Raw genomic sequence first — 27,272 nt, forward strand, 5'->3', positions numbered from 1 at the left:
AACAAATTAAAAAATTATGTGGACATTTTGGGCATAAGAAGTGACACACACACCACACATATGCAACATGACCGTGATCATTTGATGACAACTCTGAACAGCATTAGTAGGACTTGTATTCACTCATTACTACTGTGTTGGCATTTTTATATTTATTTATTTTTCTATTTGCTTGGGGGAGAGTGCATGCTATGGCATGCATGTGGAAGTCAGAGAACACCTTGTGGGAGTCATTTTCCCTTCCACCATATGGGTCCTGGGTACTGAACTTAGGTCATCAGCCTTGGCGACAAGCGTCTTTATGAACTGCACTTTCTCCCTGGCCTACTATTATTATGTTCATATTAGTCCTTTTATTGAGTAACAAAAGTGCTAACTTTGGCAGCTTCAGACAATATCAAATAGATTGTGTTCAGGTTTGTGAGAATGTTATCAAACCTCATTTTATAGATGATCAGTCTCATTAAATTAACTCCCATATGAAAGCAATTGGTTTTATTATGATGAAGCTAATTTTGTCTTTCTTTCTCTGTCCCTAGCCTTACTTCCATTTTCTCCTTTTCTTTTTTGTTCTGCGCTGTCTGGAAAGGTACTCCAGGAAGAAATCGCTGAGAATGGACCCTGTGTTCAGGTTGAAAGCATTCAAATAGAATTTTATGTCTCATTTAATTTTCATTCTTTAGACATTTTAACATGCCTAAATTAATTAGTCGAGGTGGGGGAAACAACTGATGATTGTTTTTAAGGGCCTGAGTTATTGGCAAAATTATAATAGCAGGAAAGGTGACATTAGCATACACAAGACCCTGACACTGGAGTCATATACAAGAGGTGGTATCTTTAAAAGAATGGACAAATACAGATAAGCAATTGGATATATGTTGGCAGTCCAAGAGGGAAATACATTGAGCAATAAGTCAATGGTTGAAAGTCAGGATGCAGGCCCTTCCCCATAGACTTGAGGAGAGAGCTGGGACACATTTAAAGGCTTGTGTTGGAGGATAGCAGGAAATAAAAGTGAAGCTGGATATTGGAAGACACTGAAATAGGGAAGTATGGGGAAAGTATTGAAAATAGTTGAATGAGCAACTGACCATGTGAGTGCATTTTGCACACTTAGTTACTATTCTGTTTCTTTGAAGAGACACAATAACTAAGGCAACTCTTATAAAAAGAAAGCACCTGATTGGAGGCTTTACTTAAAGATTTAGAGGTTTAGTACATGATGAACAAGGTGGGAAGCATATGGGTGTGGTGCTGGGGCACTAATTGAGATGCTTACATCCTAATGCACAGGCAGCAGGCAGAGACATAGAGAGGGAGACTGAACTTGGCTTGGGTTTTTGAGACATAAAGCCTACCCTAGTGATACAGCTACTCTAGCCAGACCACGCCTCCTAGTCCTACCAAAACAGTTTCACTACCTGATGACTAAGCATTCAAGTATCTAGGTCTATAAAGGACATTCTCATTCAAACCACTATACACACCTAGCTTTTTCCATAAAATAAAAGTCAAACTCAAATCTACATTTGATTAAAAATTTTTAGAAAAAAAAAGTGACTAGATGACAACATGCTTTAGGGAAACCAACCAATAGTAATTAAGATGACCTGAGGGGTTAAGAATCAGCCAACTCTGTTATAATTGATTAAAGGTCTTGTTTGACAGCAGCAGGAAGGTCTGACTGACACATTCTTAAGAGATAGCACTCCAGGTAACTGAGTGGACATTGGGATGCTGATCAGGCATCCTGGACTGACTGGGCTATGTTCCTAATTTCAAGGGCTCTGGTCCTTTGTTATTAAACTTGAAAGTCATAAAACATACCCCAACTTCATTCTAGAGATCTTTTTCCTCAAGGAAAGATGCCTTCCCATCCCTGACAGTGAAGGTGTGCTGCTTTGCAAATTGAAGGGGGAAATGTCATTAATGATTATGAGAACTATATTTATGTAACTAGCAAGACTGGATAGGAGAAGAATCGTTTGACTCATTGGTAGAAAGAATGAAGGTATTTGAAAGGTACACATTAGCGTATAAAAGGAGTCCAGTCCATCGATTTCAACAACGGATAAGTTTAGCCTGCTGTTTGGGTTTCAGAATTTCCCCAAGAAGCTGTAATGCTTTCCCAAACCCAGAAGAACCCGGAGAAGAGGATGAAGATGTTCAGGCGGAAAGAATGAGAACAGCAGGTGCTGTGACTGCGCTACAGATGAACGAGGTGGTGCTCATAAAAACAACCTTCCTTTCTTCCGCAAACAATTCTGCCAGCTTGGCGAGAAACATTCCAATCTTAATTCTCTTAAAAGTCTGGTGGGGGAGGAGGGCTCTTCTGCTCGTCTGTTTATTACATGATGTCAGAAGGTATGTAGTGCCCATGAGCTATAAAAGCATAGGGAACACACACACACACACACACATACACACACCACAACACAGTAATTTATTAATTTGTTTTTCAGAGTCATAGTTTGATACATATAGTCAAACATTAGAAAACTGAAGACCTTAATGAGTTTCTTTGAAAGAACTGTTTTGTATTTTATGTGTACATGTATTGCCTGAGTGTATATATGGACATCATTTTACATAGCCCACAAATGCTAATAGTCAAATCAGGGCATCAGATTTCCCTAGAACTGGAGTTACAGGCAGTTCTGAGCCACCTTGTATGGGGATCAGAAACCAAACTCAAGAACTCTGCAAGTGCAGCAAGTGCTTTTAACCACTGAGCATCTCTCCAGCCCCAACTTTTATAAGTTTTATAATCCAAGTTAAGCTAGTTGCAAACAATTCAGAAGAGAGTTCTCAAGTTCCAGCATCTGTGTCTGTGTGTGCTTGTGTGTATTTATGTGTGTATGCCTGTTTCTCTGTGTGTCTGTGTGCCTGTTTCTCTGTATGTGTATTTGTATATGTATGTACCTGTTTATGTGTGTGTGTGTTTATGTCTCTGTGTGTGAATGTTTCTGTGCCTGTGTCTGTGTGTTTGTAGGTATTTATGTGTGTGTGTGCCTATTTCTCTCTCTGTGTGTATGTTTGTGTGTGTTAAATCACTTTTTATGCGAGTGGCCCCATTCCAGTTCTCTGCAGAATAGCAAGCACAAATCACACACGGCACTGCAAAGCAAATGTCCACAGAGGAACTTGGCAGAATCCACTTGAAAACAGCAGCTTGTATCAGGAGTGGTTTCACTCATGATTCTATGCAAGGAAAGCCCTGGTGGAAGGGGTGTGAAGAAGTCTCTCGGTCGCAAATGAGACTACTACACTAATGCTCACCTCTCTTTACAGAAGCCGGCCATCATTGCTAGCTGTCTGCGGAAGGAGTATGCAGGCAAAAAGAAAAAATGCTTCTCCAAAACAAAGAAAAAGATCGCCACAAGGAACGTCTCCTTCTGTGTTAAAAAAGGTTGGGAACCACAGTTCTGTCAGTAGAGCTGTTGTGGGCACTGAAGCCTGGGTCTTTCTAAGGGGCAATGAGTGTGAGACTGGAATCCTCTGTTGGTGAGCACTGAAAGGCAGCTGGCTCACCAGGAGTTATTATAACTGTTTTAGTAATAACGGGTTTCCTTTGCAAAGGAAGAGAGTGTTACAGCCTTTCTCTTTAAAACCCACTGCAAGAGGTCAAAGGGATAGTACAGATTTAATTTAGTTATTAAGTATTTCAAATGATTTTTTTTTTAGTATTGAGGATAAATCCAGGGCCTCATGAATGCTATGCAAACATTCTACCAATGAGATACATTCTAAGCCCTGGCATAGGGATAAATTGAAATCTTTCATAATACATAGGATTAACTGAGTCACAGTAGTGCCTATTTCATTCTTAACAAATAGTTTATGATAACTAGGCATAACAATTCATGCCTATAATGCCAGAACTTGGGAGTCTAAAGCAAGAATATTGTATTAAGTTCAAGGCATGTAGAACTCAAGTCTACATGAGTTCCAGGGCCATCGGAACTGCGTAGGAAGAACCTGTCTGGAGAAGGAAAGTAGTGCTTGCTGTGGACGTGGCTGCAACAAGCGCTCTTCGAAATTCCAACTTGGTCTCTTAGCAACCTATCTTCAGCAAGTTATCTGCATTCTTTAAGACTCAGATTTCTCCCCTGTATGATGAAACTAGTAATGACATCGTGTGTGTGTGTGTGTGTGTGTGTGTGAGAGAGAGAGAGAGAGAGAGAGAGAGAGAGAGAGAGAGAGAGCATAATACATTTTGTGTAGTACTTCTCTACACAGAGAGTCCACAAATTGTATTTAGTTTTATTTTGTGAAAGTATTTGCCTGTTCTTGAGTATTCCCGTTTCTTTCAGGTGAAGTTCTGGGGCTCTTAGGACACAATGGAGCTGGTAAAAGTACAACAATTAGTATGATAACCGGAGACACAAAACCATCTGCAGGGCAGGTCAGTAATGCACAAAGAAATATGTTCCATAATGTTGGCTAGAAGGAGCATTTTGCAGTGATTATTCATGTCAATCTAAAAATACATAGTTTGTCCTTAATCAATTATAGTGATATGCATTGAAGATGATTAAGTTCTTTCTACTTGATACAAAAAGTAGTTTTTAAGAAGGGCTAATCTTATCAGTACAGTGCCCTTGAGTAGAGAATATTAATGAAAAATACTTTATATACACCATAAACATACATACACAAACTCATGAATACCTTCATGAAGACATCATTGCTTTGTTATTTATCCCAAGAACTTGGTAAACTGAGCTTTCTTGCCCAGCATTATACTAAAGACCTCTGTTAAAACCCAAGCAAGCCTTGGTAATGTGGTTACAGTCAAGAAGCCCTATATTTAGTAACTATTCTCTGCTTCCTTGATGTAATTAAAGGCTACTTGCCTCTTGTGTAGCCAGAGGCCACGGATGTCTGAGCAAAGAAGACAATCAGCAACACTTTCTGATCATAACTGAGATAAATCTGGCCAGAGGGTGGATGATGTCTCCAGTGGCAGGGGAAATGCTGGCAGTGTCAGAGGCTATTGGAGTCGTACTGACGTTCTCAAAGCACCACCCTCGAGCTGGGTGGGAAATCTCAATCCCTAAGATGACAGCTTTTAGAGACAAGCAACCCAGTTGTCCACAGTCTCAGATCAAACCCTAGATTGTATATAAATTGCACTTTTCTAGGCCAAATGAGATAAATGCTGGACAGAAACCAGAGTCACGGCTTCAGAGGAACATGCTGTTGCCCTGTGATCTGAGGTTAAGAGCAGAGGGAAGGTTAATGAAGGATTGTTGTACATGGTACTGACGCTAGAGCTATTTCATGAACTGGCCTATTATTTCCACTCTTGCCTGATGCAGCTACTGGAGCAGTCCTTTGAAAATGCAAACAAAAGCATGCCACTCTCCTGATTACAAACTCTTACCGTAGTGGTCCATACGCTACCATGGCTGCAGACAGCTTCGCACAGTGTGGACTGTGCCAATACAAACTCTTACTGTAGTGGTCTAATTTCTATCATGGCTGCAGATGGCTTAACATGGTGTGGGTTGCACCAACTGCCTTTCTCTCTCTCTCTGCCTCTTGGATTGGCCCTTGCTCTTCTCACTGTAGGATATGCAGGTTTGAGTTCCCAGTGGATACAGCAATCTCCAGAAGCTTGGCTATCCCCTTCCTATTGCTCTAAATCTCACTTGCTCAAAGAACTTTTGAGTGCCTAATTTATTTATTTATTTACTACTTTATGAATTTCTATATTAGATACATATAATTTCATGAAAGCATTAAGCAGAGGCTGTCATCACCCCACTTATTTATTTTCTGGTTTCTCTCTAGAATGCAAGTTCTTCAAAGCCAAGTTAATTTGTTTTTCTTCTTCTTCTTTTGTACCAGAGAGATAGTAACAGAGAATCAAGGTCAAGGCCTTAGGTTCTAAAAGTCAATCCTAGTTTCAGTCCCCAAGTTTACCTTCTGTGACCCTTGTGCAAACTTCTTAACTCTTGAATGCATTAGGTTCACATATCTAATAGGGATACAGCTAACTCCAGGAACTTTTGAGGATAACATAACTTAAGATCTATTAAATGCTTAGGTTCAGATACATAGGATCACTGAGTACACACTAGCTATCATGCACAGCACAGTGCTAGGCTCATCAGAATAATAAATATCATCATTTTATTGGTTTTATTGGTTCTCAAGTAGTAGATACATTGCTAAAGGATTTTTTTCTGTATTAGTTGCTTCAGGATTGCTCGACTTTAGAACTATTGGCATTGTGGGCTGAATAAATATTGTGTATAGACTATTTACCAGCAACTATGGTTTTTACCCACTAGATGCCAGTAGTACCCTTTCCAGTACAGAAACGAATACAGTTGTGACAAGTAACCCTCTGTGTCTCTAGATAGTATGATATGTACCCTGAGAAGAGGACTTCTCTTCACTGAAAACCTCTGGGGAACAGAACACTTACCATGTATCCATTGCTGTGAACAATGGATCAGTGAAGGAACCCAAGTAATAAGTCACCAACTAAATAATCTTAACTTCGACTGTGGTGGTGGGTTTAGTCATAAAATCTAAACTATGATACTAAGATATAATAGCGTGGAATATTTGCCTTTAAATTACTGAGAGATTCATCACTTCCCCAGAACTAAATGATTACTCAGCTCTTGTTGGAGGAGGTCACTTGTTTGTTCCTGACTGCTCAGTCCCAAAATAATCACACAGAAACTGTATTAATTAAATCACTGCTTGGCCTGTTAGCTGTAGCTTCTTATTGGCTAACTCTTACATCTTAATTTAACCAATCTCCATTAATCTGTGCATCACCACGAGGTTATGGTCTACCAGCAAAGTCTCAGCATGTCTGTCTCTGGCGGTAGCTCCATGGCTTCTTCCTGACTCTGCCTCCTTGCTCCCAGCATTCAGTTTAGTTTCCCTGCCAAGCTAAGTCCTGCCCTATCAGGGGCTCAGGACAGTTTCTTTATCAACCAATGATATTCACAGCATACAGCAGGGAATCCCACTTCAAACTCTAAACATTTCATGATTTTTTTTGTGTGAACTTCACACACGAGTATGTACATCATTCTTGCCCCTTTTACCTCTCCAACTTCTCCCATGTTCCAGCCCTACCTCTCAAACTCATGATCTCTTCTTTAATTATCGTTGCTACATGTACGTCCACAAATATATGTAATTAGATAGATAGATGTATAATATATATGTGCTTATAATATATATTACATATATATAATATATATAAAATAGTGTTGCTCACATGAATATGTATGTGTCCAAACCTGACCACTTATGACCACTTAGGTTTAGACAAAATTTGCAGCATCTCATTCCTGGAGAAAACTGATTTTTCCTGTTGAAGCAGTTGTATTTTTTACTGTTAGGCTCTTAGTACCCAGGTGCATGAAGAAAACATCATTTAGTATCACTTACACACACACACACACACACACACACACACACACAGTTGAACAGAACCTGAGAAAGGTTTTCTTCTGTGTAGGTATTTTTGAAAGGGTGCAGTGAAGGTTCCACCCTCGGCTTCTTGGGGTACTGTCCTCAGGAGAACGTGCTGTGGCCCGTCCTGACAGTGAAGGAGCACCTGGAGGTGTACGCCGCTGTGAAAGGGCTGAAGAAAAAGGATGCCTCGGTCGCTATTACACGGTACGTGGAGAAGCCATTCACTCCCTGCTTAGGAGGGTGGCATATTATTAATATTGTTCACACTAAATTAAAGAGGGGACTTCTAGCTAGGGACCACGTGTTTATGGGAGACTTGGTCACCCCAAACTGGCGTGTGAGCTGGGAATCCAGTTCACTATTGTTACTTTCTCTTACTTTAAGCCTAGAGAGAAAGTTTACCAATTTTTTTTCATATGGAATAGGAAATGCAATATGAATGCATTGAGCAAAATGGGCTATAACATATCAGTATTAACCAGCTTCATGTTACTGTAATGGAATCCATGGGCCTGACTACATTTGAGGAAAAGAGATTTATCCATTTAACTCAGTTTTGGAGGTGAAATTTTGAGATGTCAGCCTCGATCAAGATGCTAGTGGGGCCAAATAGCATTGAGATCAGTACAGGATTGTTTATGAGTGGGAGAGGATACGGTCAGACAGGAAGCCAGAGAGAGATAAAGACTCTATAGCCCTTCTGAAAACAGAGCCCTGTTGTTCTAGGCTTTCCCTCCTCTCTATAGGTTTTAAGGGTCCACGCTGTTTCCTAACATCGCCAGCTAGGAATAAGTGCACAAACCCTTGGTGTGCAAACTATAGCTAAACAGTAGTAGTAGCCCGAGTGATATCAAAGTTGTGACCATTCTGATGACTTTTAAACTTTTTACTATTGTAGTATTGTTTATGTTTGCTTGCTGCATTCCTTCCTGCTCATGCCTAATGAAGAGTGACTCGCTGTTTTTCTCAGACTGGTGAATGCCCTCAAACTGCAGGACCAGTTGAAGGCTCCAGTGAAGACCCTATCAGAGGGAGTGAAGAGAAAGGTAGGTACAGGGAGGGCTCAGTATCCCACTCTGCAACCTGTTGGCTGATGACAGACAGGCTGTCCTACTGCAGCCCCAAAGAACCAGCCTCTGGGCTGCAGGCAGGGCTCAGAGGAAAACTCCACACAGTCGCGAATTTAGGATTTTTTTAATCTGAGGGGTTTCCGAGTAAAGAAGGGCTCAAGTGTACACTTTTTTGTTGATGGCAACACTCCTTAGTTTCTCATGATGGATTCTGCCAGTTTATGTCATATTGAATTCTGTCAGGGTCTCTTAATTTCTGCCCCTTCTCTTTGTTCTACACTGCTTAGAAAGACCCACAAAAATCTTGCAGGCATGACATCTGAAGGTCACATACCATTTCTTAGGTAAATGATAAGAAATGGAGTCCTCTCCATAGTCCTGAGCAATAAATCCATATTAATTATCACGTGGCAAAGAGTAGCACTTTCGTTCAGTTAACTCCTAATTAGTGGCCTGCGAACCGCAGCTACAGGGGGAGGGGGCTTTCTGTCTTCTAATCTATAGAGGTAGCCCTATAAAGCTAAACTACCAAGGAGGCTAAAAGAATTAAGGAAATTGGGTGCTATGTTCTATTCTTCTGAGTGTATAAAATATCTTAAACATTTTGTGGTTAGCGGTCATAAAGGCCAGATTTTCCTGTACTGTAGACTGTTTACAAATGTGTCTTCAGAGAAAGTGTAGCAGCGCCCCAAGCTGCAGGGGTAAAGGGTGAGGGCACCGCAGAGGAGCCCACTCAGAATTCTCTGAGGCACATTGTTGTTAAAAGCATTTTAAAACTTAAGATAGATTTTTCTGTCCTGCATGTAACCCTTGACCATAAAAGAAACAGACTTGTAACTCTTTCTTGGGGCTGTGAAGTTAGTTTCTATTTTGTAACTAGCCCTGGCCAATCAGGGAATCTTATCCGGTGGTGTCTGAACAAAGGCCATAAAACTGAGGCTAGGAATCCCTGAGAAGAGTTAATGACAGTCCCTGGGCCACAGTTAGGTTACTTTGCACTGTTTACCTTGGCTCAACAAATCACACAGCTGGCTACATATCCTTGTAAATAAGCTTGTATTTTTCTGCTAATAGTTTACCTTAAAATCCATTAGCTGGACCCCTGATCTGGTCTGAGGCTATTTTGAAATTTTCTATCAGTTGCTGGTATAGGGCTATCTTGGCAGCTGGGGAAATTGCAGCTGGGTTTTTTTTTTCTTTTTTAAAAATAATTTACTTATTTATATTTTATGTATGTTGGTCTTTTGCCTGCATGTATGTCTGTGTGAGGGTGTCAGGGTCCCTGGAATAGGAGTTATAGACAGTTGTGAACTACCATGTGGGTGCTGGGAACTGAACTCAGGTCCTCTAAAAGAGTAGCTAATGCTCTTAACCCCTATGCCATCTCTCCAACCCCTACAGCTGTTTTCTTAAGCTGTGCTCTAAGACGGTTCTGAATGGAAACTTGTAACACCCGATTTGGGCAGCATCTCTTTGTATATATTTTATTCATCAAAACTGTGTGTAGGCTAGCAATATTAAAATTAAACAGACAACGCAGCTACGGAAGAGCCACCTTCGAGATAATCCACAGATAAAAATGCCCAGAAGATTGAAGTGTGTATTTCTGCGATAGTCACACATTATATCCAGACTGTGGGGAGCCACCGCCACTAGGGAAGGAATGCAATTAGCACATTTAACGTTATAGGCAGAAGCAGCAGATATTCTGGGGTCTGTACATCTCGTAGACTCTGCAAAATGAGCTTCTCTTCACCAGAAATTATTTTTTGGGAGGTTGACACCTTGAGTATCAATTGCTATCTCCTGTAATAAATGATAAAGACTCTCAGCCCTGTCCCTTTTGTTTCAGCTCTGTTTCGTGCTGAGCATCCTGGGGAACCCATCTGTGGTGCTTCTGGATGAGCCATCGACCGGGATGGACCCTGAGGGGCAGCAGCAGATGTGGTGAGATCTCAGGAGCAACACTTATGTGGATTTATGTAGCTTTCCAAAACTGAGTTTCAGCATAGTTTACCTAAAAGCAGAAAGATATTCATCCTTTAGCAGGAAAAGCAACACTAATAGAAAAGGTACACGGTTTCATACTCTGGCCAACGCTTGTAACACAAAAACGAGAGACCTATTCCCTCCATCTAACACGTACTGTAAGAATCTTTTTTATTTCCCTTAGATCTCAGTATGCATAGGACACAGTCCACTCGGTTGATTATTAAACTTCAAATCCTCTGCCATAGCCGCATGACAATGGTCACGGAGATGGAAATAAAAACCCCAAGTCCTCAGTATGTTAATTACTTTGTGAAATTGTTAAAAATCGATCATGTTATGTCCTTGTAGAATATATCATGATCATCACGTTGTCTAGGATGTCCTCACCTCCTCCCCTGCCTTCTCTCATTAATTCTCCTGCTGTTCAGCCCTTTTGAGAGCAACTTTTTCTTCAGTATCAACCTCCGTGTCCAGCCCCAAGCCGTTTCTAAATTATATACCCCAACCAAAAGTGAGGTTATTTATCTGTCAGTCCTACAAAAGATATCTTGGTTTTGGTTCCTCTTGGATGCCCTTCTTGTTTCGCATGTGTGCTAATAGAAACATATTTAGAAGGTTCTGTGATACCTTGAGAATTCTCTTTTATCAGCTGCTTCCCCTGACCTAACTCCAGGCAGGCGATCCGGGCCACCTTTACTAACACAGAGAGGGGTGCCCTCCTGACCACACATTACATGGCAGAGGCGGAGGCTGTGTGTGACCGCGTGGCCATCATGGTGTCTGGGAGGCTGAGGTGAGTACCGGTCAGGCCTGCCTTTGACTCTGGATTGCCTTCTGTGATAAAAAAAAAAAAACAACACTGCCAACTGTGACAAGCTGGAGAATCTGTGTCGGTCTCTACCTGGCCCTGCCCCAGACACCCAGATACTGAATTGCAATGACCAGAGATAGTTCTCTTGCCTTGCTATACCTTAGCCTCCTCCTATCTATCTCCAGGTGTATTGGCTCTATCCAACATCTGAAAAGCAAATTTGGCAAAGATTACCTGCTGGAGATGAAGGTGAAGACCCTCACCCAAGTGGAGTCCCTCAACACGGAGATCATGAAGATTTTCCCCCAGGCTGCTCGGCAGGAAAGGTAATACGTCTGCATTATTTTAATCTTTGTTTTGGGTGGTATTTGCTTTATAGAAAGATGAGAAGTGAAAGTTCTATCTTCTCATTGTTTTTAACTTTAGTCAGTGTGAGTACCTTCATTACTAAGAGAAGCCCTCTGTTCCCAGGGCTGCACAGGAAATAACCAAGACAATAAATTGTTCATTGGAGGCTGGCTCTTGCGAGGGAATTAGTATTCGTGGGGCTTTGAAATAAGCTACGTACTATTGTATGCTGACGCTTATATTATCTCAGTTGCTCTTGGCAGAGGGTGAAACCACCATGTTAAAGGAGGTGCCCTGAGAGAGCCCAGTGGTGGTAGTAGACACCCATCAGAATCCACGGATGGCTTTTCTCAGCATTTGTATCAGCGGTGGTTCTCGAGGCACAAGTAGATGAGGTGAAACCAAATAGCAGTTTCTGCTTAGATACTCTCTTTTTCCTACGATGGAAGGACAATCCTCTTTCCTCCCTTCTTAAGGCATCTTGCTACTGATTTCCTCTCTTGTGTCCCAGTCTTTTCTTCCCCGCAGACTGACTTCTTGCTGAACAAAGAGCCCTGGAACTGCAGCCATCTCCAAGTTATAAGATAGATCTATGCTGGGCAGTAGTGCACATCTTTAATCCCAACCCTTGGGAGGCAGAGGCAGGCGGTTCTCTGTGAGTCTGAGGCCAGCCTGGTGACAAAGTGAGTTCCAGGACAACCAGGGCTACACAGGGAAACCATGTCTTGAAAAACCAAAAAGAAGGAAAAAGACATTCATTTACACAAATAGTTGACAGGATTGTTTATTGTATTCGGACATGCACGCATCAGAGGGTACAACCGTGAATCCCAGTGTCCATCCTCCTTCTCTTCACAGATACTCCTCTCTGATGGTCTATAAGTTGCCTGTTGAGGATGTACGGCCTTTATCACAGGCTTTCTTCAAATTGGAGAGATGTAAGTGAATGTTTAAACCATGAACACTCGTAAATGGAAACTGTTTGTTCGTTTCGGCAGGCCAGAACCAAATAATCACACAGAAACTGTATTAATTATGGCACTATTTGACCTGTTAGCTCAGGCTTCTTACTAACCAACTCTCACATCTTAACCCATTTCTATTAATCTGTGTATCACCACGTAAGTGGCCTACCGGTAAAATTCCAGTGTGTCTCTTTGGCTCCGCCTACGTTCTCTTTATATCTCTATTTGGATTTCCAGCCTGGCTTTCCTCTGCTAAGCCACTGGCCAAAACAGCTCTATTCATCAGCCAGTAAAAGCAACCCATATACAGAAGGACATCCCACATTAAAAAAAAAAACCTTTAAAAATTATAGAATGTTCATGACATATAATTAATAAATTGTAGGACATCTATTTAATCCAGTGATTCTCAACAAGAAATAATTTAGCATGTCCATCTCATAATGCAAAAGGCGTTCAGTCTAACATCAAAAGTCCACATAATTCTTAAAAGTTCCTATACTGTTCAAAAGTCTTTTATCAGACTCAAGGCAAACTCCAATATGTGATCCATGGTAAAATAATAAAAAAGAACACTACATCCATCCATCAAATAATGGCTCAGAGAAGATATTCTTATTTAAAGGAGTAACCAAAGGATAGCAAGCATAGGTTACAGAAAAGCAAGCCCAAAACACACAGGGTAAGTCACATTAACTCTTGCAGCCTCAAGTCAGAATCCAGTGCATGTTTTGCTGTGAGATGACCACCTACAGAATTTTGTATCCCCCTCCTACGTGCCTGCCACTTTTAGCACACACGACCTCCTTCTTGGGCCTGTTCTACTCAATAGCTGAGCATTTCCTTAGTAGACTTCTTCATCTCTGACATCTCCAACGTTCAAGGTCTTTACTGCAACCTTGACTTTACACTTTAAAGCTTCATGATGTCTTGCCCCAGAATCTGACTTCCCTACACAGTGCCTGGTCTCCCAAGCTTTTCTTGGGAACTTTGGTGCAAGATCCAGTTACTCCAAAACTATTTCATTATGAATGCATGCAAAAATTGCACCATGTGCATGATTTCAAGTTCTGCTGTCAGCCTGAGAAATACCCAGATGTCCTTTCGCCAAGGCTGCAGCAGCCTTTGAATGCCTGGATAGCTGAAACCAGGAAGTTCTGTGCTCAGGTACTCTCCCTGCTCAGCCACTTACTTTTCAACTGAGCTTACATTTCTAGACATTGAGGTCTTTTGTGGAAGAAGTCTGACCCTCAAGACAATGTTTCTATTTTTCCGTTATTTTTTTAATTGCACTAATGACTTTAATAGCTGTAACCACTCTCTCTGCATCTACTTTGTCTACAGTCACTTTAAAGGCACCCACAATACACACTTTTTCAAAATGTTTTTCCACTTGTTCCTCTCTCTCTCTCTCTCTCTCATTGTAAAACTGGCTTAAAGCAACAAACAATAGTTATGCTATGCTGTTTTGTCTCATAATTTCCTTCACCCAACTAATCAGTCTATTGAGTAAATATAGCCTCACTCAAATTCTCAGGACACAAACTGTAGCAGACATCATTTCCGGAAGTCATACAAATGACTTCAAGGCTAACTCCCATTGGACGGCTTGTTTGCATCTGAGACCTCATGAGTGCAGTGTTTACCAACTGTGTTTCTACTGGCATCTGGGTCTTCCACCAGAAGGCTCTGCTTGTAGAAATCTAGGACTCTTCTAGCCCTTTCCACAACCCTTTCCACATCCCTCCCATAAGCTAGTTTTAAAGGTTTGAGAACCAAATGGTCATGTTTTGTCACAGAAGTGACCCCACTTCTGGTACAAATTTCTGTATCACCGCAGTGTTCTTGTGACCAAATATCTACCAGAAACAACTTATGGTAGAAGAACTAAATTTGGCACCTGATTTCAGATAGTTTTAGTTCATAGTAGCAAGAAAAGCATGATGGGACATCTCTGTCCATTGGGAGCACATTACTGGGGCTCCTCACATCATTGTGTCAGACCAGAAGCAAAGCAAACAGACCAGAGCAAAGAGAATGTGCAGTCTTTCAAGACTCATCCGTAGTGACGTACACCAGTCAGGTCCTATCTCTTAAAGGCTCCATAGCTTTCAAGTTAGTTTCACAAACTGAGAACTATTTGGGTAGCTTGTGAAGGACATTCAAGATCACACTGATTTATTCCTCTTCTTGTGTTGTGCTTTCAGTCTTGCCAACTGCCTTCTGTTGAGGGCTAACGCTTTCCAGCTCGTGCCTTCTTGATCAACGGTTAGGGCCACTCCAATAGATTGTTCTTTTTTCATCTTACTGTACACTCTTACGCTATGGCTCGTTTTGGCCTGGTTGCTAGGTTTGCATCATTATGATAAGAAGGATTCCATGGAGATCTTATAAACAGGATGTATTTTGAAAGAGATAAGTATCAGCAGAATCGATGTTCCGGGAAGGCTGACTCCCTGGAACACTGTAAAGCTTTTCTTTCCATGCCTTCTGATATTTCTGCTTTCATCAGTTCCTTTTCTAACTTGTATTCCTTTCTTTTTATTTAATTTGCTAGCATTGAGATTCACATTTGGGGATATTTTAAAAACAATCTTTAATGCCAATTTGCTACCTTATTCTGGGAAGATAATGCAAGGTGTCAAATGTCGGCATGTAATTAACATTTCCTCGAGTGTCATTAGATATCATTATGTTTTCAGCTTCAATACATTTATTGAAGGAACTAGACTCAGAATTTTTCACCATGCACACTCCATGATCATCCATATAGATTTATTTTTTCATACCAACAGAACAAATGTGGATAATGAAAGCCCTAGCACAACTCTAGGATCTTATCTCTCTCGGGCCACACTTGCCTTGGGCGCATACTTTTATTGAATCTCTCTTTTTCTGTTCCCTCCTTGTCTTATAAGCTGATATTAGGAGCCCACCCATGGTAGAGTGGAAAGGGAAGAGAAGTAACACAGCAACAAGAATGGCTGACCATGGGCACTGTAGTTATCACTTCTGTATAGGAACACAGTACACCATCTTGAGACTATAAATACGCACAATGGTTATCATTGTCATTAGATCCAAAGAGACAGAATGACGCAGCCTGGGGCAAAGTATGGAAAATTTATCACCTTGAGACCCAGTGCCAGGGAGGGAGTGAAAGAAGAAATACCACGGCCCCTCTTTTTTTTTTCCCTCCTGTTGAAACCCCATTGGGACATGCCACTTAGCGCTAGCGTCTGGGGCAGGAAGAAGGACAGATGGAAGAGGCACATGGGAATTTTCTAGCAGAAAGAAAATCATGTTTTAACTTTATTTCAGATCGGTGTTCTAGAATTTCTTATTCTTCTTTTTCATCTTCTACTGCCTTGGCCAAAACTCTAAAAAAATAGGACAGTATTTCTATCTTTTTATGTGACTACATGATGTATTTAATTTCCAGTAGTTAACTCAAAATAGTTATTATCTTATATTTTCATTATTCGCTTGTTCTTTGGAACAATTTGGTGAAATTCCTTGAGAAAAAAAAAATGAGCTTCTAATGGGCGTTCATCCTTACATAGTGAAAGAGAACTTTGACTTGGAAGAATACAGCCTCTCACAGTCCACTCTGGAGCAGGTGAGTCAATTTTAGTGGTTGCCTATCATCCTAAAAATGTTAATAGCTGAGGAGATGGATCATTGGATAAAGCACTTTCTGAATAAGTGTGGGGACCATAGTTTGAATCCCTAGAATCCACACAAAAACCAAGGGGGCACGGCTGACTCCTGTAATCCTAGCACCAGGGATGCAGAGGTGGAATCCTTAATCAGGGCAAGCTGGCTAGATGGACTAGCTGATCTGAGGCCTCTAGGTTTCAATTGAGTGTTCGTACCTCTGTAAATAAAGTGTGGAGAGCAACTGAGGAAGACACGCGACATCCACTCCAGGCCTTCAGAGATACCTGAACACACACATCCCAACATCCATGTGGACATGAATGCATATATGTCACATACAAGTACAAAATAGAAGAAATAAGCTTAGGAGGAACACACAAATCCTCGCATCGTTTGCAGAGCTAGAAGGTAGGATGGGACGCCTCTCATTTCTTTCTTCATTCACCCTCTTTTCCAGGTCTTCCTGGAGCTCTCCAAGGAGCAGGAGCTGGATGATTTGGATGAGGAACTAGATTCCTCGGTGAAGTGGAAGCTCCTCCCACAGGAAGAGCCTTAGAGTTTAAAATGTTCTGTTTGTCTCCAAGCTCATGTCCTTTTTAAAGGCGGCATTCAAAAGCATCGATGCGTCTTACTTATCTCAGATGTGGTGTTAAGTATTTTTGAAACTCATGTCAGAATTTCCCTGAATAATATTTCTGACAGCGGTGACCAAAGTAAGAACAAGTTAGAACACACAGCCAGGGCCCCCTCAACCAGGTCATGGTTCACACAGTATGGAGTTTTTAAATACATTTATAATAATAATGATGTTTCTGAGACAGCTGCAGAGAATGATTGACTTTCTCCCCTCTACCCCCGAATTTCAAAACATTGACTGTTTTCTTTCCTTATTGATTAGGTAAGATATAGTTTAAACAATATTGATTATAGGGAGAAAGGGATCGTCGACTTCCCAACAGCACGGTATTTGTTTTTCGTGACCCACTTTGACAGTGTGTAGACTTTGGGTTACAGAGAAGGGCTTTGTCCATTGTGACTACAAAAACAGACTTTAAACTTGTGGGAGTAAATCCCTGCAATCATTAAATGACCGAGTGCATATTTACATACACATCTGAACCATTTCTGAAATTTAGACTTTCTTTAATGATGCAAATGTGTATTCTTCGGCCAAAGGACCAACTTTGCACGTCTTTATTTACCAAGTTTGTGTATACTAAAATCTATCTACTGTAACCTCAGGACAGCGGCCATAAACTCTCATTTATGAGATTTTTGCTGTTACTACTTTTATTTTTATCAGTTATCCAAACATTTACAGGCAGTTATGAGAAAAAGTCGACCTTGATTCTAGGGTTGTGTGTTGTGCATGTGAACACGAACTGCCCTCATCTCATGAGAAGTTGCGCCCTAGATCTTGAGCAAAGGCTCCAAGTCTTTAATTCTTAAAAAAAAAAAAAAAGACATTCATGCTGGCCCTACTGAGTTACCTGGCCTTGGAAAGGACAAATTAATTGATACAAGTCAATACCTAAATGCACTTTTCTCGGAGCCAGAAAAACAGCTTAACAGTGAAAGCTAATGACCTTTTAAGCCTGGTGAACAGAGTTTAATCCTGGGGATTGTAGAAGAACCATCCCTCAAGTTGTTTTCTGACTGCCACACACAAATGGCATCAAGCATATGTCTACATACTCAGCGCATACAAAAAAATGAAATAAAAATATAATGAACTTTATTGTGGTGTTTCCATATGTATTTTGTTTTTGTTGATCCTTCTTTATTGCAACCCTCCCTTACCCCTGCACTACTCTCTATAGCTCCCCCCTTACCCCTGCACTACTCTCTCTATAGTTCCCCCCTTACCCCTGCACTACTCTCCATTACTCCCCTCCCTTACCCCTGCATGACTCTCTATAGCTCCCCTCTCTTACCCCTGCATGACTCTCTATGCCTCCTCTCTTTTACCCCTGCACTTTTCCTGATGGTCATATTCCTCACCCATTAGTCCTCCTCTATTTTTTTTAAAGTAATTTTATTAAATTATAAAAGTTTCCATTTCCGCCCCTCTTCCCAACACCCTCCCACTCCCCCCACTCCCTCTCCTCCTCCCTCTTCGTCCCTTAGGGCAGTCAGGGTTTTCTGCCCTGTGGGAAGTTCAAGTTCCTCCCCCCTCCCTCCAGGTCCAGGAAGGTGAGTATTCAAACAGACTGGATCCCCAAAATCCAGTATATGCAGAGGAAACAAGTCCCAGTGTCATAGTCAATGGCTTTTCAGAAGACTTCAGGTCAGCCACATTCAGAGAATCCGGCCAAATTCAGAAAATCTGGTTGGATCACATGCTCGTTCAGTCCCAGTCCAACTGGCCTTGGTGAACTCTCATTAGATCAGTCCCCTTGTATCAGTGGGTGATCGCACCCCTCGCGGTCCTGAGTTTCTTTCATGTTCTTCCTTCTTCTGCCCCTCATTTGGACCATGGGGGGCTCAGTCCGGTGCTCCAATGTGGGTCTCCATCTGTATCGCCATCCATCGTCGGATGAAGGATCTATGGTGATAAGCAAAATCTTCATCAGTATGGTTATAGGCCAAGGCCGGTTCAGGCACCTTCTCCTCTGTCTAGAGAACAGTCTGGGGATCTCTCCTTGGACCTGGGATCCCATTTATAATCAAGTCTCCTGTAAACCCTAAAATGACTCCCTTATTTGAGATATATTCTTCCCTAATCTCATATCCATCCTTCCTCCCTCCCCCCATCCCAGTCCACCTAGCTTTCCCCATTCCTCCACTACTCCCTTCTCTCTAACCCTCTCCCCTTCCAACAACCCTCCCACCCCCCCATGCACCCGAGGTTACCTGGGACTCTTGTCTATTTCCAATCTCCAGGCAGATAGCTACATGATTTTCAACAGGTTCACCTTCTTATTTAGCTTCTCTAGGATCACGAATAATAGGCTCAAAGACCTTTAATTATGGTTAGAAACCACATATGAGTGAATACATACCATATTCCTCTTTTTGGGTCTGGCTTACCTCACTCAGTAAGGCGTTTTCTATTTCCATCCATTTGCATGCAAAATTCAAGATGTCATTGTTTTTTACCGCTGAGTAGAACTCTAATGTGTATATGTTCCACACCTTTATTAACCATTCTTCTATTGAGGGGCACCTAGGTTGTTTCCAGGTTCTGGCTATTACAAATAGTGCTGCTATGAACATAGTTGAACAAATGCTTTTGTGATATGATAGGGCATCTCTTGGGTATTCATTCCTAAGCCTTCTTTTATGTTTCCCTCCTAAATTGTGCTCACTAGTCTCTTTTAGCTTGACACAGATCAAAATTTCTTGGAATAAGGGAACCTCAGTTGCAGAACTGTTGACATGTTTGTGAGGCATATTCTTCACATTTTATTTTTATTTTATGTGTTTTTCAAATGCATGTCTGTCTATGCTTCCCAAGTATTCAGTGCCAATGGAGGCCAGAGGAGGGGATCAGATCACCAAAGACTGGAAATAGATACAGATGTACTAGAGCTTCCACGTGCTGGGAATTGAACCCAAGTCCTCCAGCAGAGCAGCCATATCTCTTAGGATTGAGATATCTCTCCAGCTGTGACATTTTCTTGATTGTCAACTTATGGAAGAGTTTCCAGCCCACTCTAAATGGTACCATCTTTAGGCAAGTGAACCTGGGATGTGTAAGGAAAGTAGCCTAGCAAACCAGAGCAAGCCAGTTAGCAACATTCCTCTATGATCAGTTCCTTCAGTTTCTGACTCTAGGTTCCTGCCTTGAGTCCCCGCCTTGTCTTGAAGATGGACTGTAACCTGTAAGCTAAAATAAAATCTTCCCTCCCCAGATGACTTTATTCATGGTGTTTGTTATACGAAAAAGCAACTAGGACTCCAATTCTAAGACCCTCTTTTCCTATTCTTTGATCCTCCTTTTAATTTAATAATCTATACTCTATGTGTACACACACACACACACACACACACACAAGTCTGAATCTAGGATCTACTTATAAGCATAAATAAGGGGCTTTTGTCCTAGTCTGGGAGACTTCAAATAACATAATACCGGTTCCATCCATTTTCCTGCAAATGTCATGCTTTCATTTTTCTTCACGACTGAATAAAATTTCACCACTTGTATGCACCACATTTTCCTTATGCATTCATCTGTTGTCAGAGCACCAAGCTACTTCTGTTTCTTAGTTATCAGGAATTGTGCAAGAGTAAATACAGATATGCAAATATGGGGAGACTTCTAGTCTTTTAAGCATGACCCCAAGTGTGATCACTTTTCCTGCTAGGGTTAGAATAAGTGTTTCTTGCCATAAATCAAAAACCCAAGCAGAGTCATTATCCTCACATTGCACTGCTCACCTTTACCAGGCCTTCAAGACTCTCTTCATTCACACTATGAGCATCCTTGTAGGGAAACACACTAATGAGAATGTTGTTGGCCTATATCATGGGAACCACCCAAGAAAGGCATCTATCATGTTAGCATCCCGATAGGATTATTATTTCCAGGATAAGAAAGAAGATAGAACAGTTAGAATGTCTCAAGAAGACTTACAGCTAATAGTTCTATGAAAGAAAACAAGATGACAGACCTGAGCCACACAGAATTTCAGAACTATGTTCATTTCAAAGGCATAGAACAGTAATGGCAACATCATCACCGACATTTAGATAACTAAGAATCCAATACTCTATGTTCGTTTCTGTGAACAAATTGTCTTAGAAAATACTCCTAACAATATTGCAATACATTGCTTTTTGCATTTGGCACTGTAAAATGCAGGCTTCCAAAAAAGGCCCACAACTTCCTGAGCAGTTAATGGTTGTTGCGGGAGAAGGCACCATTTTTCTCAGTGGTATAGCTACTGAGAAGTCATGCTTGCTTCAGAAAATAACCTTTCACTACACTTGGGCAAAAATAATTAGTTAAACTCCGTGATCAAACATAAAACAAAGGTATGGAAGCCGGAGGCCCAGTTTTTGGAAAGAAGGCTTTCAGTGAGAGAGTGTGGGTACAGAGATGACGGGGAAATAGGGGCTGTCAATCACTTACATTCATTATATAAATATATGAAACCATTGAAAAATAGAATTAAAAATTCAATAGCTTAAGTAAGTAAATATTAAAACAGCCCACAAAAGACTTCTCTTTCTAATCTCTAGAGACTAAGGCTAGTATGTGATTATTCCATTGTGTCTGTTCATTGCATGGCACCCTTGATACTGATGTCATCTCTGTGGGGACAGAGGGTCTAATCACCTGACTCCAGAGCTCTTTCTGACCAGTGGAAAGAGGAAGCTGCAGGCATTCAGAAGAGGGGAATGATGCTCTCTGTCTTTGAAAACTACAGAGCCAGGAGACACGGAATGTAGATATCCTACCATGGAGTAGTGGAGAGGAACAATAAAACCAAACATCTACAAAATACTCTGTGATCTCAAAATAATTGAAGTTTTAGAATTGCTCATTATAACAATTACTTGGGATTGCATTGACCATAATAGTAATTCAGGCCAAGGAAAGGCTGTGTTAAAAACCTGAAATGTGCGTTTCTCACTCAGGGAACTGACAAACAGTTAAAAACCTTTGAGCTAAGCCAAGTCCTCTGTCAAGCCAACAGTTTAACAATCTTACCATCTTCATACAAAACAAAACAAAACAAAACAACAAAAGAAAACAACAATAAAAAACAAACACCCACACACAAAATAAAAAACAAAACGAAAATCCCAGTAGATTTTCTTCTATAGGAGTTTTGGGTTTTTGCTCTCAGAGCACTTGGTCAATCTACGAAAACAATGACATCAACGTCAAAATGGTTTTAGAACAAATTAGAGAATTAGTCTGAAAATGGATTAGTATGAAATATTGTAGAGCAGATGTCACAACAACAGTTTGTTTAGTGTTCATGGCTCGTTCTATGTTTACAAGGCGGCAGAACTCCCAGTGGTGTGCTGCACAATAAAGTAAATCATGTCTGTGAGGGATAAAAACAAACAAAAAACTTAACAAAGCAGGGCTAGCTCAGTGAAACCTTTGAAGAAGCAAATGTAGCAGACTGCTGGAAGTAAAGGCTCTTCTCAGGCATGACAGCAGCAATTATAGAAGAAAAGGCTGATTCTTTGAGTGTCTTGGCAGAGAAGCTTAAAATCAGAACAAAAACGTAGACATGAATTCTTACTGAACAACAATCCCCCACCGTCAGGAGCTTGTGAGTATATTTCAGTCAGCAATACAAAATGATCTCAGAATTCTGACTAAGTAAAGACTTCAGAAAATCAACTGTATTTATTTGTTTTATAAGTTAAAATCTAACAGGATTCATTGTGTAATCTTAAAGAATATCTGCAGTTACAAGTAATTTTTGTAGGCTTGTATTTGGAAATATTGTGTACTGATGCATGAGTTTTCATTATGTCTAGCTATATAAGTAAAACAGAACTTTCTACATATTAGTTGAGCAGTGGCTTATGCTTCCCTCCTTACTCATAACTCTGTATTAAAGTAAGGTTGGTTTTACCAAGAGAAAAGGCCCTTTTATGGTTGCCTTAATTCAGATTTTTAATCTCCTGTGTACAGCTCAATGTTGTTCTGAGCCATATTTCCCAAGTCTCATTATGAGCACATTTTAGAGGTTGAGGCCACTGATTGATGCTGCTAAGACCATGAACTGATGAAATAGTTAGGATGGATGATGTGACATAGAAAGAAAAAAAAAACAAGATATGATTTCTATGCCGTTCAAAACCTGATTAGATTATCTGATTCAACATTGGAAAGTAAGTTCAGAACTCTGAGATTGTTGCATTTTACCATTTGAAACACAGTATTTTATTCTTTGAAATCTTCCAATTTCTTTTTTTGAGGGGTGTAGACAAGTTACATATTTGGATTCCCTCTGCAACAGGTACTTTTATGGTATTATAACTAGTCAGGTAGGTAGGGCTAACAATTCTTTGCTGTGGGAACTAGCTGGGAGTCAATGAGAAAGACGTGTCCAAGGGCGGTCATGTGAATACACTGCTTAGCAGGTCAAGAAAACCTACAACCACAATCTTCTTCCAGATGCAGTCACGCTGACTGGGAACCCCCAAAACAGGCAAATAAACTGAGCACAATACAGACGTGATTGAGACCTGGAAGAAATAGAAACCATTTTCTTGAAGCAGGGAAACACAGGGATCAACCAAGTCTCTAGGACACTTCAGACACCCCAAAAGTAAATTCATTTTTGCTTCTGTTTTGTTTGTATTATGTAATTCTAAATGAGATTTCATGTCCTCAATGACCAATTTGTAGGGGAAAAATATCTTTGAGAACAGTGACTTTAGTGTTTTTGGATTCCATGGTCTCCAGGAAAAGGAATGGTTAGTTTTAAAGACATTGCCATATTTTGTCATTTTAAGTAAAAATGTTTGAATGTACCAGGGATGTGTTAGTGATTGTGAGGGATGTAAGAAGGTCTTCTGGAAGCATTTATGGTATGAATCTGAACATGGAACTGCTGTGGGGCTGCAGCTAATCACGCATGTGGTTTAATTGCACAATACTTCTCAGGCATTTCCAGTACACTTTCTCTAATCCTGAGACTTGCTTAGAATGACATTTAAAGAAATGCTCATGTATTTCAGCTTGTCCTTCTCAAGCTTACAGCTCTTTAAGATGTAAGATCCTTTTCCTGCACACTGTTATTGGTTGGGTCTGAGGTACTGGATCCTATTGAGTCACGTGTCACTTCATTGCAATGGCATTTCCAATGTCCTGTCCTTTGCTGTCTGCAGGAGTTTGTAGTAAACGGGGTTTTGTTGACTGGTGCAGAGAGTCAGTCAGTGACATTCACTCATGCTGAAACAAAGTCTTCATTTTTATTTGCAAATGGGCTAGCGAGCATCTAGCAATCAGAGACGGAAGGAAAAGCAAGCAAGACGGATGCTTTAATGAGATTTTTTATACTGCACGACTGATTTACAATGAAACTCTAGGCTTGGGAATTAGACTCAGTTCCTCTGGCTACAAAGGGCTGTGCCTGCTTCTTTAGCGGGTTCAAGATTTCCCATCTCCTTAAGAATGTTTAGGTTACCAGGAACCATTCTTGGGACTCCTGGGCACTCTGACCTAAAATATTTTTATTTTTTATTTTGCTCGTTCTACATTCCCTCCTCCACAGGGAGGAGTCCACAGTCCACAGGCTTTCTAATATCTTTTCTCTGTAGTAGGAAGGCTGCTTGTTTGTTCTCAGCCGCCCAGACTCCCAGAATAACCACACAGAAACTGTATTAATTAAATCACTGCTTGGCCTATTACCTCTAGGTTCTTATTGGCTAACTTTTACATATTAATTTAACCCATGTCTTTTGATCTGTGTATTGCCACATGGCAGTGGCTTACTGGCAAAGTTTCAGCATGTCTATGGCAGTGGCTCCATGGCTTCTCCTTGACTCCACCTCCTTTGTCCCAGCATTCAGTTTAGTTTTTCCCTGCCTACCTTTGTTCTGCCCTGATCTGCTATAAGCTCAGAACAGTTTCTTTGTTAGCCAGTGGTATTCACAGCATACAAAGGGGAATCCCACACCATTTCTCCATCCTTTTGTAGCAAGACTTGTCTCTAAGCCTTACTTAATTTCCACATATTGCTTTCTTTTCTGGAAATAGCCCTGTGAGCATGTTGTGGCTACTGTGCCCCCCACCATGGGGTTGTCCTCTGAAAACTTCACCTGGACTTCCATGCAGAGATAGGCAGCTCTCTCTCTGCTCTTGTCTCATGAATGGGATGAGAGCTTCATGCAGGGAAACTTCTATTCTTTATCTATATGGCAATATTCCATCACAACCTTCTGGACCATTTTTAGGCAACATGGTTGTAAAAAAGATTACTTCTACCTGTTACAAGTACCCAAGAGACAATTGACACAGGCTAGCATAGAGCACAGCAATAGAAGCAATGGCCCTGGCATGCCTCCCACAAAACTGATGTGTATCATTTCCCTACTTAACAGTGAGGGGACTGTGGCTTGGGGTATAGTGACCAAGTGGCAACCTGAGTATGCTCATAGGTACCCTTACCACATTTGTCTCATTCCCTCATAACTCCTGTTCCTGCTCTAGATGTATTGGATCTATCCAGCAAATCTAAAGAGCAAATTTGGAAAAGATTACCTGCTAGAGCTGAAGGTGGAGGCGCTCAGCACAGAGATCATATCCCCCAGACTGCGTGGCAGGAAAGGTAAACACAGTTTCTGAGGTGTGTGTGCATGCGCGTGTGTCCATACATGCGTGTGCACTATAGACTAGAAGTCATTGTCCTTTCCTTTCTGTTATCACTGTCTGTACCGACTTGCCAGCAAGTTCTAGGGATCAGCCTGTTTTCCACCCAGCTCTCCTATCTTCAGCCAGCGGTGGGGATTACAGACACTCTCAGTCACATGCAGTTTTCCTGCGTTCTGAGTTCTGAGCTTAGGTCCTCATGCTGACATGGCAAGCACTTTCCTGAGTCATCCCTGGGTCCACAGTTCCTGTCTTTGATCTGGCAAAATATACCCACTCCCCCCTGGAATGTTTGTTTGGCTTGGTAGACATTGTGGGTCATATTTACACTCTAAGAAAACCACAAAGAGATCACTGAATTGTGGGTACTGCTAGAAGTGTACTGTGGAGAGCTGCGTGGAGCCGCACCGCCCTCCTCCCCATCCCGAAAGCGAGTGCTCTCTGCGGTAAACAACTCCATATTTGGAGAAGGCCAGGCTCTTGCAAGTTACTCACCCGATGATTGCAAGATGCCTCGTGTGAGTGGACCTATGGACAGTACCTACGTGGCAATCCAGGGTTGGCAGCCCAGGCCTACTTAAGGGCTAGGAGTGGCTTGCCCCAGGGAGGAAAGCGATTGTAGGAGAGAAGAAGAGAAGCCATTGTAAAAGGTCCTGAATAAAACTGCGTGCAAGAAGAGCTCCGGTGTTGCGTCATCCTTGCAGGTCGAGGTGGCAGCAACAAGTGGTGGCCCATTTGGGGAACTTCGTCCACTTTCTCTCTGTGGAGCCCAGAACTTGCAACAGTCAAGGGGTGCACCGGAAAAGTCCTCAGGTAAGATTGGGGATCCGCGTCAAGAGCCGGTTATTTGCTCTCACCTGTCAAAAGGGAGAGCAGGACAGTAGAGCTGCGACCACAGCGGACGGGTTCAAAGTAAAACTGAAAGGTTAGTCATGGGTGCTTCATCTTCGCATCCAATTTTCTTAGCTCTCAATGAGCTGCTACGCTCCAAGAATTTAAAACTGAAAAGGAGCACCCTTGAACAATTTTTAGGGGAGGTAGATGTGGCTGCTCCTTGGTTTGCAGCCTCAGGACATCTCAACCTACCGTCATGGGATAAGTTAGGTAGGGATCTCGATTTTGCGTTCGAGCAGGGAACATTGAAAGGCGGGGTTAGACGGGTTTGGAAGCTGGTACGAAGCTGCCTGAGTGATCAGAGATGCAGTGCAGTGGTGGAAAATGGCCAGTCGGCATTGGAAGTGCTGCAAGAGGAAAGATCTGAAAAGGCAACAATCTGAAAAACCACATTCAGGCAGAGATCCTGGAAAAGGGAGAGCAAAATTATATCCCAGCCTTTCCGAATTAGATGAATCTGATAGCCCTAGTGTCAGTCAGTCCGAGAGAAGTAGTGAGAGTGAGGATGATCGAGAGGCCATAGAGGCAGCTCAAAAAGCCTTTGAAAGGGTAAAACTGTGCCGTAAAAGGAGAATAAGGAAAGGCTATAAACATAATACTGAAAGGGATCCCACTCCCACAGCTCCTCCTCCCTATGTGGAGGTTAGAGGGGCTGCGGCAGGAGGCCCTCTTACACCCACTGGAGGGAGTTCCTTCAACCCCGCAATATGGAGGGAGGTCAGAACTGAAATGATAACTCAAGGAGGGGCAAGAATGATGGCGGCTTTTCCAGTCTTCCAGGATCAGCAGGG

The 27,272-nt window shown here is 41.6% G+C and overlaps 1 protein-coding gene across 5 annotated transcripts in view; it reads left to right on the forward strand.

Moving 5' to 3' along the window:
- The window catches only part of Abca9 (ATP binding cassette subfamily A member 9), an 84,416-nt gene extending 66,380 nt beyond the window's left edge, over window positions 1-18,036 (forward strand). For all 5 annotated transcript variants that reach the window (XM_087909836.1, XM_048446105.3, XM_048446104.3 and 2 more), the window contains 12 exons: window positions 540-631; window positions 2,104-2,224; window positions 3,295-3,412; window positions 4,317-4,408; window positions 7,496-7,656; window positions 8,423-8,498; window positions 10,375-10,469; window positions 11,188-11,307; window positions 11,511-11,651; window positions 12,532-12,611; window positions 16,202-16,257; window positions 16,756-18,036. In XM_087909836.1, the coding sequence (XP_087765962.1) occupies window positions 540-631; window positions 2,104-2,224; window positions 3,295-3,412; window positions 4,317-4,408; window positions 7,496-7,656; window positions 8,423-8,498; window positions 10,375-10,469; window positions 11,188-11,307; window positions 11,511-11,651; window positions 12,532-12,611; window positions 16,202-16,257; window positions 16,756-16,854 (1,251 nt within the window). In that variant the 3' untranslated portion in view covers window positions 16,855-18,036. The remainder of the gene's footprint in view (window positions 1-539; window positions 632-2,103; window positions 2,225-3,294; window positions 3,413-4,316; window positions 4,409-7,495; window positions 7,657-8,422; window positions 8,499-10,374; window positions 10,470-11,187; window positions 11,308-11,510; window positions 11,652-12,531; window positions 12,612-16,201; window positions 16,258-16,755) is intronic.
- The last annotated feature ends 9,236 nt before the right edge of the window (window positions 18,037-27,272 follow it).

This window comes from Myodes glareolus, chromosome 9 (genome assembly GCF_982192425.1).
Source record: "Myodes glareolus chromosome 9, mMyoGla1.1, whole genome shotgun sequence".
Taxonomy (NCBI): domain Eukaryota; kingdom Metazoa; phylum Chordata; class Mammalia; order Rodentia; family Cricetidae; genus Myodes; species Myodes glareolus.